The sequence below is a fragment of the Platalea leucorodia genome, assembly GCF_965183815.1.
Source record: "Platalea leucorodia genome assembly, chromosome: 2".
Lineage (NCBI taxonomy): Eukaryota > Metazoa > Chordata > Aves > Pelecaniformes > Threskiornithidae > Platalea > Platalea leucorodia.
The window spans coordinates 58080351-58098373 of NC_138824.1; the positions used below are offsets into that span (position 1 = coordinate 58080351).

Genomic DNA, 18023 nt, shown 5'->3' on the forward strand with positions numbered 1-18023 from the left:
CTATATGCAGCAGTTATGCTGCCCCCAATTAAGAAATCCTAGGGCTGAGCTTCCCAGGTTTATAGAAAAGAGAAAAAGTTACACAGCTGTGCAGTAGGCTTCCTCCCGCCCGCGCTGTGTGCTGTGTCTGCCTCAGGCCCTCGACCTGCGAGGACGTTCCTGCCCCGGCTGGTGGTGCTGAGGCTCCTTTATCTCCGTGGGGCTGAGCAGGGGGGCTCCACATTTATGCCCAGGCCTCACGGTGGGACTTCTATGGGGTCCCCAAAAACAGGAGGTTGCCGCCTTCTCGTTTCTCCGTTCGCCCAGCATTCCCAGCTCAAAGGCAAGCGCCAGCCCCTTTCTCTTGCCTTTCTCAAGATTAATTGGGGTGAGGACCGCAATGATAGTATAGGACTATCTTTTTCAGTTGTTCTTTCCACAAAATGAATGGTTCCTGACCAAACGTGCCGTGATTGTTGGCATCTGAGACAAGTTAGGGAGAGATCCTCTCGCTATTTCCCAGCTCTCTGAATCTGTACTCCTTCGAAAGCTGTGCCACAGGGACAGCCCATTAACAGTGCTGTTTCCTGAGCATCTTCCAGAGTCTTGGGGAGAAAATCTACTACATATAATTAGGGAGAGCATGATGACCACACTGGAAAAAATAAGTAAACGAAAATCTAAGTAGTGCCATGAAAAATGCTCCTTTGCGAGCGGTAGTTTGTTCAGAGATGATAACACCACCTTCTCTTGTTTACAGGTGTGGCTTGATCTTTTGAAGCCTGTTATGAAACAGATTAGAAGTAAGTACTTCCTTGCTGTCATTTATTCCGTCAATCTGAGAGTACTTGAATAAATGAGGGCTCTGTCAGTTGGGATCTTTATCTTCTCAACTTTCTTCACTGAATTTTGTTTGGATTATTTTTTAGTTCTGTTCTGTCCTTAAAAGATGAACTGTGCGTGCTGTGAAATTATGTCACAAGAACATATGAAGGGGCTGACCCCGTAGGAGACAGAGGTTTAGTCAGTCACTAGAAGAGACAGTGGTGGCAATGGAGGAAACAGTTTTGTAGAGGAAAAAAGCATGCAGTAAAAGAAGGATTAAAAGAAGCACATATTGCCAAAAGGAAACAGTAATCAGGATAAGAGAAAAAGAACAGGAAGACGTTATTGCTGGGAAGGAGCTAGCAAATGTGTTAAAGCTCTCTGGGACATTGCTGCAGAACGTGGAGCTGTCTGAGACCAAGAGGAGGAAACAGTTGGGTTAGGGTTAGTTATGGTGGGCGGCGGGAGCCAAAAGGAGTTTGTAAATAGCCATCAGCTCTGGGCAGAGTAGAAATGAACAGGAAAGGTTTTGGTAATTTTGTTTCTCTGTCAAGTATCAGCAAAGTTCTTCATTTATTGAGCTTTGCCATTGAGATTAAGTTTTCTTAGGTGCCTCTCTGGTCACATTAGTCTGAGTGTATGCTCTGGCACTTCTCCCTCTCACGAGAGAGAGCGATGCAATTCTGCTTTTGTCACTGGTCATACTTGTAGGAGTCAGAACAAATGTGCTGCTGTTAAAACAGAAATAGTGATTTGCTAGTGGACTTGAAAAATAGAGTGTATTTTAGCTCCCTCCTGTTCTGAAGCAAGGAAAATAGACACACGTAATATATTTTATTGGATCAACTGATTTAATTACTCAAAACAGACTCTGTTTTGGCAGACCATCCCTCCACCAAGTTACTGTTCTTTTTTATTGTGTGTAAATTTTATTGTGCAATCTCTAAATAACCCAAATACTAACAAAGAACGGGAGGTTAGCATGTATGTATGCACTGCAGGTTCCATGAATCATCCCACGTAATAAAATTTGGCCATCGTGTTACTGATGTTCACTAACTTCCTTTGACGTTTCCCCTAGGACCGAAGCATGTTGTTGTAAAATTTGTCGTAAAATTCTTCCCACCTGACCATGCTCAGCTGCAGGAGGAACTGACAAGGTTAGTAGCTGCATGACTTTTTTTTTTTTATTAAATCTGTGGTGGATAGAGGGGAGAGCATGGAATTTGAGATGATTGGGTGAGGATCAATGGCTGCCTCTTAGTATTAGCTTGATGTTATTTGCCCCAACCTTGAATGCACCTGAAAAATAGGCCCTAAGATTCTGTTAACAGTCTGTGCTGAGAAGTTCTGCAAAGTGCAGGAGTCCCTTGCCTCCTTGGATTTGGGGCCCTGGGAGAGCTTTGTTTACCCCAAAAGAAGGCAGTTCGGCAACAGAGTTCTCCAAGCCTGTTTGGCAGTGGTGTTCAAAGGGACTTGACTAAGGCATGTGTTGGTGCCCTGGGGCATCCCTCTGCTGAGGGACACGTGCGACTCTGCACCCGCGTTTGGGAGAGAGTTGGTTTTGCATGAATTGCCAAGTTGCGACAGCATTGGATCCTATTCCTATAGCCAACGCAAATGCCAAAGGTTTGCTTAGGTGGAACTGTGACTTCGGAGGTGGAGAAATGGGAAGGAGAGGGAATAAAACAAAAAGTAAGGGGAAGGTAGAGAAAGATACACACATATGCAGAAAGAGTACCTTAAAGGTGTGTTTATTTTCAGTGCATTTCAAAAACTTCATTTAAGCTCTGAATTTCACACTGCATTGGCATAAAGAGTCATATTTCTCTTTGAGTAAATATGCATATGAGGGACCTATTAAGGTTCTTCCTCATCAGCAGGTCCTTCCTTTATGGTCAGAAACGTTGTTTTGTTGCAGTATTTCTTCACTGAAACTTTTCAACTCTTTTTCTGATTTACAATATTACTATTTTTAATTACATTTTTCCATTCTGATTCAGTATTTTCACTATTAGTTTTTATTTTCAATTTTCCCACAAGATGAAGTCTTCTTTTACAAAGAGCTCTTGTGTCCTTATGACCTGCTTTATAAAGAACAAGTCCACCTGTTCTGTGTTTATCTCCCTCTTATTTTGATAATAAAGCAATGGAATGGAAAAAAAGGAATGATTGATATCTCTTGTTGGCCTGGACAGAGAAAAGTAGAAAAGTGGGGTAAGAAGAAGGAATATTTATTTGAAAGACTGAGTAAAAACAATAAAGGGATGAATGAAAACTCACAACATGATGTTTCTAATGAAACATTTCTGTTCCAAATGGATATTCTGCATATCAGTTGCTTAGTATGTGAACTGTAAATTGATTTTGGTGATCTCTTTCTGCACGTGGAGACGTGTCTCTGAATCCTAATGACTTTTTTGGTTAGATTTGAAATGTGTATGCTAGGGAACTTGAATATATGTACACAGCAGTATGTAGGATGTGAAAGCATATCCACAGAGAACAGCTTCAACACTTGAAGAAGCAGAGAATACAACACTTTTGTGCTATATTCTTCTGCTAGGTTGAATTTTGTATGGCTAGGCAGATGTCTGCAGCTTTCAAAAGGACATTATTTAGATCTGCTGTATTATTTCATGTACTGTGTATGTTTCCATACTCCTCAAATCAGCTTGCCCTTTTCATTTAATTTACCTACATTTCCTCATTCAGAAACTAACTGTTGAAATGAGAGCTTTTCACTGAGCGTATAAAAATTTAATCTTATTAAAAACTGTTGAGACCCTAGTATGAGCTCTCCAGAGGAGCTGCAGTCTTCGGAAGGCTTGTTAAGGTGCCTAACCAGTTCAAGTTTCATACCAACTGTAGGAGAAATGCTTACTGCTGGCTCATTTTTTTCTAGGGAAGAATTTGATGCTGAGTAGAACTAAGCAATTTCAATTCCCGTTGAAGCTGGAAGAAATTTAAATGTTGAAATAATGTCATGGACCTGTGATGTTTCTTTACTTAAACTGTCTATGTAGAGTTGCCCTACATGGGTGAGATGGTTCGGAAGCGAATATGTTAAAAATGACTGGTGCACAGGCCAAGTAATGGGGCCAGAAAAGTATCAGAGCTAGCTAGAGTTGTTTGATCGAGATCTTGCTCCTCATTTCCAGGTGAGGACCAAGGTGGAAGTTTAGATTTCTCCTTGTGTTCTGCAAGAACTGATAACTCTAAATCACTGGTTTATCTGGCATTTCTTCATAGTTACAAGCAGCTCCATTATCTAGTGCTGTTTGCCATGCGATTGCTGAGCGCTTAGTAGCTGTCAGATTTGCTTCCACTGTCATATCGCTTCCAGATCTCATTGCTCTGGTTCAAAGAGAGGGGGAGAGAGAGAGAAGAAGAGGGATATCTCGGTTCTGCAAAGCAGCCACCATGTAAGACTCTTTATGGCTGTGATACAGTATCTGTTATGTTTTATTTAGCCTCTAAACTAGGAAATTCAGATCACTTCTGTAGATTCCAAAAAGTGAAAGGAACATGTAGCCAAAAGTGGAGTAGGCGTTGAAATACTTTCCCCTCTTTCCCTCCTGTTTTGTATAACTCTTTGTTCACTTTTGTTTTGCAGGTACCTATTTGCATTGCAAGTGAAGCAGGACCTGGCACAGGGAAGGCTAACGTGTAATGATACCAGCACTGCCCTCTTAATCTCGCACATAGTACAGTGTAAGTTCCCTTTTTAATTCTTTCCGGGAGGATAAACAGGGTGATTGGCTGGACATGCTTTGCTGGGTTACCTGTTGGTAGCTGCTGTAGGGACAGGTTTAAGCCATATGGACAATTTATTGTATTTCTGTATAATGGCATTCAAGTACAGGTAATGTACTTTTTCAAATAAAGCAGAGCTTCTGGACACTGGATTTGCATTTTTAAAGCACTGCCTTTGATAGTCTGCCTAGGATCATTTAAAAAGCAAACTTTGCAGGCAGTGGCAAACAGGTTGAGTTCTTCTTCTGAATTCCTGTTCTATTCTACTTTGTATCATGTCAGCAGAGCATTCAAATTCCTGGAGATCTGTACACTGTCTAGAGAATGTAGTAAATAAACATGCTTAGAATGCCAGACTAAATCACAGTCCTAAGAGGAAACGGATAGGGAAGAAAAAAACAACAGATTTTAAGCTTTTTTTTTTTTTTTTTAACTGCAAAGTATGTACAATAAGACTGTTCAGTAGAATCACACATTAACTTTGTTCATCACATCAAAGCTGCTTTTAGCTTCCGGATCACTTGAAAGGCAGAGTATGTTTTCCATTTCAAGACTTTATGGATACTCATCTTGAGAACAACTTTAGGAAAAACCACTTAGTAGCATGTGTAATGGTAATAATAGACCGTTGTTTTGAATGGTCATTGTACAATTCAGTGTTGCATATTTCCACTGAAATACTGTTGTATGGAAATTACAGTCAACAAAGATGTTCAGAAGCTCTTTAGTGATGAATAGATAAATCTCGTGATCCTTTGTCATAGTCTGTCTGAGTGTTAGGGCAGTTTCTCATTAATTGCTGTTGGAAAGGCAGGTATTGCATGGTTTTCTATTTGCCATGGTCATCATTGCCCAGTGTGACTGAGTAGCAATAAGAAGCTGTACAACAGCCTCTGTGAAATTCTGTATTCCTCACACCATTTTAAAACTGAGTATTTTTGCAGCACAGACTTAAAAAAAAAAAAAAATCCTTGGCTAGCGAGCTTTTTGTGTCTTTCCGTTCTTCCCATTACGGTGTCCAGCACGCCAGCTGTAGTTCTTTCCTCAGTTAAGCTAGTTCTAACTTCCTTTTGTCTCAGGAAAAGAAGTCGTGATTGTTTGGGGGAAATTGAGTACCATTTGTTACACTGCATTCTAGGAGGGTGAGTTTTCCTACTAAGCGTCTGTGTACCAAAGAAAGACGTTGGGGAGAGGACACCCTAATGCATGTGTCTCTCTTCGTTTGAGGTATTGCTTCATGAATATCCTCTCTTGAGCTCTTATATTTTATTTGCATTATTTTTCTTATGATTTCTACTTAGATCCTATTTCATGTCTTACTCATCTCTCATTGATTACTCAATTTAAGTTCTTCACTGAACCATCAACAGGTCTGGTGTCTGAACTGCTCAGAGTGCAACGGCTGGCTTGTTTTCCTAAAGCAACAGCATAAGAGGATAAAATATAGATGTCCTTTCACCTTTACAAGCTGTCCCTTTTCTTTCTCCCCACAGTCAAACTCAAATTTAGTTCAGCGTTTTTTCAAAACTCCTCCATTATACACCTATGCAGACCAGCAAGAAGCATTCATTTCAAAGTGTGCAAAAATGGCAAATCATCACTGTTGCTCTTATGCTGCTGAGGTGCATTATGCTGTTGGATTAAACAATTTTCCTCAGTTGCTGGAGTTGGTCATGATGCGTTTGAAGTCTTTCTAGTTCTTTATCCCCTTCACTTGTAAGCTAAAGGTGCACCGTGATTCTGAACTGGGACTTTAGGAATCAAGTAGTACTCTCCTTATGGGGAGAGTAAGATAAGATGCTTCTGTACTGAAAAACAGAGTTTTTCCGTCATGTCAGAAGGAGAGAGGTGAGAGATTCATCATGCAGAAGTGAGACAGTATTCCCAGAATCTGAACTGCCATTTTGGGCAGAGGGATGCGGTGCCTCACGGCGCACCTGCCCTGCAGTGCTGCTTTCCCCTCACCATCTCCTGACTGCAAGCTGGACCTTTTTTTGTTGTTGTTGTTTATGATTTGTCCCCTCTCCCTTTTTTTGTGTAACAGTGTTTGCTAGAAACCTCTGCTAGAAGTTTGCAGCTGTCTCATTTATTTATCCATCTTGTGTCTCATGAACATTTTTCTGTGAAAAGTTTCTGTGATAAGAGTCTATATCTGTATCTTACCCACATGGCTGTCTTTTGTATTTATTTTCTCTCTAGCTTATTATTCAGTAGCAAAAGAAATATTATGTATTAGTCTGCAACAAAAATAAAACTAGACAGCTGATAAGAGTAATGATATCAAAGTGGAAAGATTGAGAATGCAGGAGGTTAGGTATTGTATGTCTTATCGGTGCTGTGCCTATGAGCGGTTTCTACGGGGCGTATCTGATTCCAGGAGGCCCTTCTATTATGTATACAAGCTTATGTCAATGTTATAGACTGTTATTTGTGTGAAATCATAATATGACAGCAAATAGGTTTCTGTTAAATTAGTGTGTATGTTACAAAATGAAAATTATATTTGAAACATTCTATCTAAAAATACCTTAAAAGCATTGTAGAAAGTGTTAGAAGTGAGAAGACACTTTAATACTGCAAATGATGTAGTAAAGTGAGTGTGTGAAGTAAGAAGATGGACTGATTAAAGGGAAAGAGCTGAAATACAAAGCATTAGACATATCAGAAGTGCTAATGCAGATAGAATACAGCGTGCTGTAATGCATTTGCAAGATAAGAGAAAAGGGAGCATCAGTGGAAATCAATCTTTGGCTAAAAGACACGAGAAGATTTTAAAGAAGAGTTATTTGTGAGGCTGACTATTCAAAATACAACTCCCTCTCTTTCTAGAGGGAATGCTACTAGAAAAGCATTTAAGGTGGAAAAGGAGGTCTAAGGAGAGAAGGAAAAGCTGTTGAGTATGAGGTCAGAGAGAACAAATTCAGAAGTAACTTGAAAGCCAGGAGGACAATTTCGATAATGGATTAGCAGCTGACAAATGCAGAGAACATTATAAAAATCATGTAGAGGTGAAACAAGAGTCTTCTGTACTCTTGGCTCTGAAGAAAGCCCTACAGAAGGTGGTTTAAGTCTATCTGTGTACGAGGACGTACACGGTATGAACTGCATTTTAAAGAATAAGGCCTGTGTTATTGGAGGTGTTGAAAACCTAGGTGGGCTTATGGCTTCATTAAAGAAGAGAAACTTGCCTTTCATTTGAGTTAGGGTTAAAAATGGACCCTAAAGATTTGTGACACTGGGGTGAGTAAAACTGGAGTGAGGGAGCCGTTCCTGAGATGGGGACAAAAGGGACATTTTACAAAGGAGAATTCTCAAAGATTCTGTAGTATTTCTGCTGTCTCAAGGAATGATTCAGAGCAGATGGGATGAGGGAGGGGGTGGAAATCAGGCAGTCTCAGTTACCAACTCTTTTCCACCTCTGACCTCCAAAGTATAAAACAGTATCGTGTGGCTGCAGGCAATTTGGGTTGAAAGGTTACTGCTCTGTCATTCATAGATGCTTTGGTCCTCATCTCGCCTGCCTACGCAAGGTTATTGCTCCCCCTCTGCATTTGCAGCTACATCTGATCCCAGGCAAACTTTTGTCAGAAATCACCCGTCAGTGTTTTGAACATCACCTGAAACCTTTCTTTTTCCTAAAGAGCTTATTTTGGACAGAACTGGATTAGGGGATCATTTACATGGGCAGAACTGAGGTGAGGATGAGGCAGGGATCTGAGCTTGGGTCTGTGACATCCTAGGTCAACTGTACAACAACGTGTCTGACCACAACCTGCATTTAATTTGAGGGTGCTGCATTTTAATTTCACTGACATTATTAAGGTAGCAGCCTTTGTTGTAGCATTGTTGCTGTTATTCCAGCAGGTTTGCAGGCAGAGGCTGCTACGCTGTTCAGTAAAAAAGCTAATAGCAAGATTTTCAGCGGCATTCCAAGAATAGCAGGCAACAAGATAGTAATCTGGCACCCACACATAGATTGCCTGCCCCTCCCCACCCCAAAAAAAAGGAAATCTCGCTGAATGGGCTGCAAAATGGAAGGTGGGTGTGACATACTGTTGCACACACGGTATTGAATAACTGCAGCAGATGGGAGCAACTTTGAGGAGGAGGGAGACAGAATGTGTCTCAAACTGCCACAAAATTAGAGGAAGACGAATGTTTCATAACCCCATGAGGTGGAATACATGCCTGCATTCAAACAAGCAAACAAAACCATCTCTCTTCAGATTTTCCCCCGAAGATTACAGTGTGGGGCATGGGCCTGGGGAGGAAGTTTGTGTTTGGCTGCTCCAGGGGAAGGCACCTGAGCACCACCATGCATGTGAGATGGATGGATGAGTTCTACTGAATTAGTGCTGTCCTCCCTGTCACCTCCCCCCCTTATCCGCACACAAGCCAAGGGAGCACTGTGATGACTTCATTTGTTCAGTTGACATCCAACAGCTACTTGCTTGGTTGCGGTAGATGGGAGGAATCCTTGCGCTTCTTCTCACCTGTCAGATGCTAACACAGAGGAGAAGGGAGGAATGTGTGGAAGATAAGGTAGTGGGAAGCTGAATCATAAAACAATGACACAGCTTGCAAGAAACTACATTTGCTCCTCTGCCCTCTTCTCAGCTGTCTGCACCTTTTGGATTGCCCAAATAGTTCAGATTTAATACAATGTTTTAACAGACTTTTCTTAAAATTCTCCGTAGCTGAGATTGGGGATTTTGATGAAACCATAGATCGTGAACACTTAGCGAAGAACAAGTATATACCTCAGCAAGAAGCACTAGAAGACAAAATCATGGAATTTCACCGTAGTCACATGTAAGACTTTTTTGTTCTTGTTATTGGCCTTCTTTTCCTTTAGAGTAGTTCTGACTGTAAATATATACTAGATCATAAGTACAAACGAGATTTAGACTTCTGAGTTTCTCAAAGGTTACTTCTCAAAAAACATTCAATGAACTTCCTGAAGGTTACTCCTGCCTTTCTCCCATCATAATAACGAGATGTTTAAAGAGCAATTGATTTTGATATTCATTCAAGCATGCCAGTATTTTACAGTCTATTTCATACAAAATGCTTCACTGCTGATTTTGTGCATGCAGGTATGATTGCAAATGATGACTAATCAGTCAGGCACTTCTGACAGCAGTCTTTTTGATTTCAAGGACATTGAATGTTGCTTTCTCACCTTTCCATGCTGTATTTAGAGATGGGTGAAGAAAGGGTTTAATGATAGTTTTAGGAAAAGCACGAGGTGCTTGCAGAATTAGGGATTTGGGGGAATAGGATTCAAGATGATGATGCAAATTGGTATCCTAAGGCCTGGAGAAAAGACTAGTAGTAAGAAGATGGTTAAAAGAATTACAAATAAGGCATATTTTTTTGCTGTCAAGAACACTTCAAGACTTGAACAATTTTAATTTGAGCTACACTGAATTAGATATGAGTGGAAGGGAGTTCTATAGCAGTAATAATCAAAACTTTTGCATAATTTCGTCATGATTAATTTAGTGTTTATGGGTTCCCAACATTCATGTTAATGTTTTCATGTCTTCTGTTTTACTTCATTTTGGTATTGCATTGACTTTTACAGTGAACAACATCCTTACACACTTCTCTTTATGGTTTGTTTGGGGTTTTTTTAAGGAATATAGCATGTTTTTCCAATGCAAAATACGAAGAGAGGTAGTGAACTCTGTTAAAGTTAATGGTTCAAAATCTAGCTCTATCAGGTGTCTCAGAATTGGAGTGATCAAATTTTCTAATAGACTGTAAAATCTGTGGATTCTTTGGTATTGGTTTAGACTAAGATAAAGTTGTTGTTCTAGCTAATATAAATCTGGGGACATAGAAAAGCCATACGGATATTATACCTCTGACAGGTTTCAGTCTGTTTGATGAAATGCCTCTTTGTTCTCTGGAGGACCTGTTGATCTCTATTAAAAGGTGTGAAGAATCTGTGTGTCTTCTCTGTTTTCTTTCTCAAGGGGACAGACACCAGCAGAGTCTGACTTCCAGCTTTTGGAGATTGCCCGTCGGCTGGAGATGTATGGAATACGCTTGCATCCAGCCAAGGACAGGGAAGGGACAAAAATCAACCTGGCTGTTGCCAACACGGGCATTCTGGTGTTTCAGGTTAGAGCTGCTCGGGACATGACTTTGTACTTTACAAAGCAGAGAGATTTCTTACAGTGATAAGAATTCAGGACCTCAGCCACATCTAAAAGAATTTGGTTGGGAAAATTCAGGAACTTCCAATTTTTTTCTAACAATGACCTTAAATGTTTTATAGCTGCATTAGGTCCTTCACTTTCAGGGACTCTTGTTTGCATGCACAGGGTAGAACTCCATCTGCAGCCACAATGTGCTGTTCAAGATGCAAACTGATCCACAGCTCACAATTTGCAAGCTGGTCATGCTGACACCTCCTACATATAGGAGCAGGTAGGTCTTGCAGGCATGGTGCATAATAAATGGGTGTGAAGCTGGGACAAATAAAACAACAGACAACTGGAGTACATGGAGAAGGATGTAGGAAGTGAATGTAAGCTCTTCGTAGCATTACTTTGACAGAGTTTTTACAATTTTCTTGACCAGCCTTGGCTGTTCTACCTTTGCTGAATCCATGAATCTTACTTCTTTCCCTAAAAGACCTGAAGTTATTTTCCTTACATTTCTTTCCTCTCCTCTCCTACACTAGTCAGCCTAGTAAATGTTCGTGAAGCATCATTAGTAAATTTATCAAATTCTTGTTCTGCAGTTCCCCTTAGGTAAATAACAAATTGGGCTTTTACAGTTGTGAAGGTACAGATAGTCAGCTGGTGTAAGCTGCTTTCACTTCAGATGAACTTATATCTCTAGCATCCAAAATGCTGCTTACCTCACTGTGTGTTAAAAACAGTAAGTAAACTGTTCTTTAAAATGTCGGGTTTTACCATTGTCAAAAAAGACTATTCATTTTAACTGTTTGACTTCAGTTAAAATACTAGTCTTTCCAACCTTATAAAGTACTTTGAGTCCTTTTATAAAGAAAAAAACCAGCAGCAAACCAACCCAGAAATATGTCTGACCCAAATGCTCTGAGATCTAAGTTTAAAATAAAAAAAAATTAAAAAACCCTCCTCAACTAAATGGCTTCCTAGTAAAACCCCCAAACTGAAGCATAGCTTGAGGTATGAGAACACCAGGATGTTGTTAGAAATGCACGTAACTCAAGTAATTGTATGTTCAGGCCTGTCCCCTGCTCCCCCACAGTATTTTCATCAGCTGAATTAATGAATTACAAGGCCTTATAAATTAAGACTGTCTCACAGCTGAAAGTATGTGTCCACACAAAACAGCATGGACCTCACTGAGTCCCAGTAGACAGCTGGGGTCCTTCCGTAAAGATTTAGCTGCTGGTTGAAGGCCCAAGGCCTGATTTGTAAAGCTCTAAAACTCAGTCATCTCTTCTTGTCCAAATGTGTTTGGGACTTTCAAAACAGGTTTTTTTGAATTTTCAGAAAAACTTGGAAATTTTGTTGGATCAAGCTCCAAGACTGAATGCTAAGAAGGAAGTCAGGCTCTGACACGCTGGAGTCTGCTCAGCAATTGATGCTTGGCTTAGGGCTCCCTTCAAGCACTTCATAGGGCAAGAGCCTTACGTTCATCTTTTTATTTTGGCTACAACTGAGAGAAATTGAAATATGAAGACCTCATTAGAATGACCTCAAGGAAAATAAAGGTTCACTCACAAACGGCATAAGCAGTACTCAGACAGACTTATTTTAAAGCCTGCCATTTATTTAGACGTTGGTGTCAGTGCTGCTGAATATTCTAAAGGAGATTAATTATGTGATTCTGAGACAGCAGGTTGACTTAGCAGAGATCATCACACTGTCATTACTCCTACGTCTGTCTGGTGACAACGCCCAAATCAATTGCGTTTAGCAGTCCTGTAGTAGCTCTCTGAAACGTCTGTGCAGTGCTGTAGGCATGTTTGTATTGAAGACTTTACTGAACAAACTACTGTAAGGAATATTTTAAAATAATACCTCCCATACCTTCTAACATAGATTGAGAATGAGACTTCTGGGGAGTAGGGGCTAATGATGCAGTGGCTGGGAACTGTAGTATTTTGAAGGTAATTTCTCTCAGGCTTCCGGTTTGTTTCTGGCTTTTTGTTGCGTTTTTGGGGGAAAAGTATTTTATGACTTTTCAGAGACAGGTCATTTATTTATGTTCCTTTTACTTCTGTTGCTCCCTATGAAAGGTGAAAATACTCACAGTATTTTGCACTTCCAGTACAAAGCTTTCAATTGCTGTTTTTTCCCCCTAGTTAAGTGATATTTAAAGGGGTGTGTGTTTGCCCTGTAAATAAACGAGTAAGAAAGAAATCTACCCCATCAAAGTGAGGTGACCAGGTTAGGTGTCTGGATTCCCTGCATTCTCTGTAGCTGGTAGAAAGAGAAGGAGGCACCTCTGGGAGGTGACCACTGAAAGTCAGTGTCTGCATAGTAGAACAAGATAACATCATCTGGGCAAAAGGTGGGTCACCCTGTTTTGTGCAGTGATACTGGGTCAGATACTTTCACATCAACTCAGTATACCTAGTTCTATAAATATGCAAGAGTTTAACCATAAGTACCTACCTTCACTCACAGCACCAGATGCTTATGGTTTACATTATCAGAGAAATGATAAGAAATATTGTAATTTCAAGTGAAGTGAACAGATGATTAATTTATGACAAGTTTTTTTTAGTGGTTTAGATTTCTTCATTCTGATCTAGAATGCTTAAACTCCGCTGGCTTTGTTCTCTGTAGGGTCACACCAAGATCAATGCCTTCAACTGGGCTAAGGTTCGAAAGCTGAGCTTCAAGAGGAAACGTTTTCTTATCAAACTACGGCCTGATGTGAATGTAAGTCCTTGTCAGGAATTGATGAAGTTGACAAAAGGTTATTTGGTAAATTTCTACTCACAGATCAAACATATATTTTTATCACCTCAAGAAGATTTTTTTTTTTTTAGTTAATTGCTTGTGTTCACTGTTGGTACTGCACACATCAACTTGGCATCTCAGCTGAGCAGTCCCAGCAAAGGAGATGTAAACTGAATGTCACAGAGTCATCTTCTGGCTGTGACTCTGGTACTATATCATCAATTCTTAAGTTACAGCATGTAAACCATCTCTTCTTGTTAATGTTAAGACCTCTGCTTTATCTCTGTCATATTTGTCAATGAAAGGAAGTTTGAGAAATAGCTCAAATTGGGAAGGAAAGGGCCTGTTAAGCCTGAAAGCCAATGAGTTGGGAAAAAGCTTTTTTTGTTTGTTTGTTTGTTTTGGTTTTTTTTGTTTTGTAGCATAGTGCCTGCTTTGTCAATGCATCTCTATAATTTGTGTTGCTTGCTTGCTTACATTGCAAATGCTATCTCAATTTTCAGAGTTCGTTCCAGGACACCCTGGAATTCCTTATGGCCAGTCGAGATTTTTGCAAGTCTTTCTGGAAGATCTGTGTGGAGCATCATGCCTTTTTCAGGCTTTTTGAGGAACCTAAACCAAAGCCTAAACCCGTTCTTTTTTCTAGAGGATCATCATTTAGGTTCAGGTAAGACCTGCATTCTTCTTTCCACCTTTGCTGCTTCCGCATTTCAAAGTCACATCCATAATGATCTAGGATTATTTTCATTATTTAATGAAATAATTATTTAATTATTTAATTTCATTATTTTCTATTATTTTCAGCTCCCCTTTTTTACATTGTAGTTTGCTCCTTTATATTTTCCATTGCATCTTCTCAGCCAGAACAGTGTGAAGAACACTGTAGGGAAAAAGCCTACATTCATTTTGTAGTAGCTGTTGCAAAGTAGCTTTCTGGAGGTAAGATATAAAGTATATAGGTTCCAGCTGGTTTCACATAAGAAAATCCACCTGTGTCCTAAGCAACACTAGCTAGCAACTTTTTGGCACTCTCTGGATCCTCTGCTTCTAGGATGGGGTCTTTCTTATGTATCAGAGTAGAGATTTGTATTTTCGTTGCATATCCCTGTGGTAAACCTATCTCTGTGCAGTTAAAAGCAATGGCCTGTCTTTATGCTGAGATCTTTATGCTTGCAAGGGGTTTATGTGAGATGACCACCTATGCTAAGACCAAGTCTACCTGCAATGTTTTTAGAGCTGTAGAAAGGTTTTTAATAGTTGGGTTATTGGTTTTTTCCATACACTGGCAGAAGCCTCATTGTAGATATCATGTTGTGTATGCCAGGGGGGAAATCCTTTTATTCATACATTTTATTTTGTTTGCAAAGCTGATGTAAGCTGAACAGCCATAAACGCTCTTTGCTGAGATAAACCGTACACTCTAGTTGCCTTGCACAACATAGTAGATATGGCACTTCTCTCTTTCCACTTTGTTTCCTGCCTGTCCTAAGATGGAAGGACCTGTGTTAGGGTACACAAGCTATAATTTTTAAGTTTCTGCCTGAGCAAATAGAAGACTAGGTGCATTTAACTTAACGTCCTGGCTTGGAGAGCAGGTTTTGGCTACATCCTCCACTCACTGTGAGCTGTGCTGCATACATTCAATAACTTGTTCCAGGCCTTTCTGGTAATTCAGTTAGTTTAAAGCCTATAATGAATGGGAAGAATTTGGATCTCTATTGAACATTCTTGAGGTGTGGGGTTCCTTTACTACTCTTAGTTCCCTTTGAAGTTTATATCTTTGCACAATAGGAAGTGCTGGGCTTTCTCACTACTTTTTCATGGCCTGTAGCAGAAGGCGAGAGAGTGATTTCCAGCCTAAATCTCTACAGAAAATGTATGTATGTTTAGTTGATGTGTTTCATACTAGCAACTGAGTCAAGAAATGCATTTCAGTGGTTTTCGTCTTGGTGCCGGGGTTTACTGATACCAGGTAAGGCTAGTATTTGACTCTCTAAAGGATTCAGGAATGTTCTTTGTTCATGAGAGGAAAACTTAACCCTTGCTTAACTTTCTGTTGTGGTGACTTCCCAGTAATGTAGTACCCTATAAAGGCCACACAACTGAATTTAAGTAGTTCTGAAGTGGCATCAAAAAGTAGCTCCGTAGCAAAAAAAGAGGTAAGTAACAGGCAAAATGATAAAAATCTGTATGTTTCTGACCAGGTCTACTTATGATCACATGAGTTTCTGCTGATAGTGACAAATACTTTTCTGGTTGCTGTGACTTCATATGCAGGCCACATACATGTTTATGATGACCAGGTGGTATATTATATTAAATGTGGCAAATTCAGTATCTGAGATTGATATTTTAACTGTGGTTTTCTTCCAGTGGTCGGACTCAGAAGCAAGTTCTTGACTACGTTAAAGAAGGAGGGCACAAGAAAGTGCAGTTTGAAAGGTGAGAGGAAATAAATGAACTATCCCAATATGTTTTAATCAAAGAAAAGTTGTGATTTCCAGTTAGTTATATTCTAAGGCGTTGGCACCAGTCCAAGTGAAAAATTCCTTCTTTGTTGGTTTGACAGTTTATCACTTGTGTAATATCCCCTTGGTCCTGAATGTTTTGGCAGAAGTTGACATAACCTATAGTTTACTTAAAATCAATAGTCTTCAATCTTTTTTTCATCAGTGAGTGTCCTACCATCACAGGTAACTTCCTCCCATATTGATTTGCACCCTTTTTGGTGGGATGTGGTTAATGTATGTGAACAGACATATTCACCTCAGAATAAAACTGAAAGTAACAGGAATAGGTATAGCCAACCTGAAGGGAGAGGTCTCCAGGGAAGGCTTCCAACTCACTAGAGCCAGTTCTGTCTGAACTCATCTTGTTCATGGTGAGCTGAAAGTAATGGCCAAAATGCCACAAAGACCATGACAACAGTTCATTGCTTATGACTCATGCTCTGGGGATAGACCATTTTTGCTTCAGTGCCTCTCCCTTTTCTTACGATGGTATGTTTGCAATACATAGTGCATTTAAATTTACAGAAAGGAGGAACGTTGATCTGTTTTTGAGCGAACTTCTATGAAAGCTGCTGTTCAAAGGTTTTATTTTAAAGGAGGCATGTCTCTTGATTCCTGTTTGTAGAAAAAAATGAAATGGCTTCTTATTGTGATTTTCCTTTTATCTCCAGGAAACACAGCAAGATTCATTCCATCAGGAGTCTGACTGCACAGCCTTCAGAACAGCATACAGAGGTGCCAAAACAAGTCAGTGATGATGGTGAAACCCTGGATCATGCCTTTTAAACATTTCTTGTTACATTACCCTCCACTGATTGCTGTTTTGAAACTCTAGGAGCATAGTTTTCTGCTCACTTTCCATTTAACTGGGAGCCCTGGGTGTCATAAGTTTTAGGTTCTGCAAGTGGAACAGGTTCATTTCCACTGTGGAGCAGAGTTGCTTCCAGACAACCAGACAAATATAAATAGTGAGCTTGTCTGACCATCTGAAAAGTTGCAATCCACAGTGTTACTGCTGGGGTCCTAGGCTGTAGCTGGTTATTGCATCTGGGAAAAGTTTAATTCTTTTCCTTCACTGGGGAGCCTTGGTTGCCCATGACAAGCTGTTTTGTTACATTAACCAGGGAGGAGAAGGATTATTTCCTCAGAAGAATTACAGCCCTGGACTTTTGAGCTATTATCTCTGGTAGATACCTAATGTATTTGTCTTATGTTAATAGCTGTTATGCATTAGGAGTTTGCAAATCCAATAGCCTAATAGTGGAGAGGTTGCAGCAGCTTCATGTTCCCAGGTCCAGCTAGTAGTAAGGCTGAACATGTATTCACAATAGGCATCTGTGTAAATGTACGTATACAATATATATACACACAGCCAGCCACACAGGTAAACACGAACAGAAAATAGCACTCCCACAAGCACAAACAGTGCCAGCGGCCACCTGTCCCGCTCTTTGGCTGATGAGGATGAAAGTGCATTAGTGGAAAATACATGTACATATATAATATGGATCACTCCTGCAGCCGGTCTTAGACACTCAGACTATCCAGTAGCAGGCCCCTGGATCCTCAGGTCTCCTGGTGGCTGGTACCTGGACATACAAGCCCCCAAGGCTCACAGCCGCACTCCAGTTGTTGGTACTCAGATCTACATGCATGCACGTGCGCACTATCGGTTCCTCCAGTAATTCATCTTAGACACCCAGTCCACCCAGTAACTGACAGTTGGGTACCCTTGTTCCCAGTTACCTCACACACAGACACATGCACGTCAAAGGTATCTCTCCAATAGCTGGTCCAGACTTAGGACATTACCAGTAATTGACCCCCAGGCCCCATCGTCTTTCCAGTGTCTGGCCTGACTTAACGGCTCCTCCAGTACTTGGCTCCCAACTCTCTTATCCTACTCACCAACTTGTCCAGTTTAATGTTTGGTAGCAATTGCACATTGACCTACCCACCCAATCAATATACACATGCTCTGGTCTCTCCAGTTGCTGGCATCCCAGACACACCCAGGCCATGGGCTGATGGCTCTACT

General features: G+C 40.4%; 1 protein-coding gene across 2 annotated transcripts in view; it reads left to right on the forward strand.

The window, feature by feature from the left end:
- Nucleotides 1-18023, forward strand: part of FARP1 (FERM, ARH/RhoGEF and pleckstrin domain protein 1) — a 218154-nt gene that overhangs the window by 148120 nt on the left and 52011 nt on the right. For both annotated transcript variants that reach the window (XM_082335882.1, XM_082335883.1), the window contains exons 4-12: nucleotides 740-782; nucleotides 1886-1964; nucleotides 4421-4518; nucleotides 9258-9372; nucleotides 10542-10689; nucleotides 13359-13454; nucleotides 13979-14142; nucleotides 15849-15917; nucleotides 16657-16732. In XM_082335882.1, the coding sequence (XP_082192008.1) occupies nucleotides 740-782; nucleotides 1886-1964; nucleotides 4421-4518; nucleotides 9258-9372; nucleotides 10542-10689; nucleotides 13359-13454; nucleotides 13979-14142; nucleotides 15849-15917; nucleotides 16657-16732 (888 nt within the window). The remainder of the gene's footprint in view (nucleotides 1-739; nucleotides 783-1885; nucleotides 1965-4420; nucleotides 4519-9257; nucleotides 9373-10541; nucleotides 10690-13358; nucleotides 13455-13978; nucleotides 14143-15848; nucleotides 15918-16656; nucleotides 16733-18023) is intronic.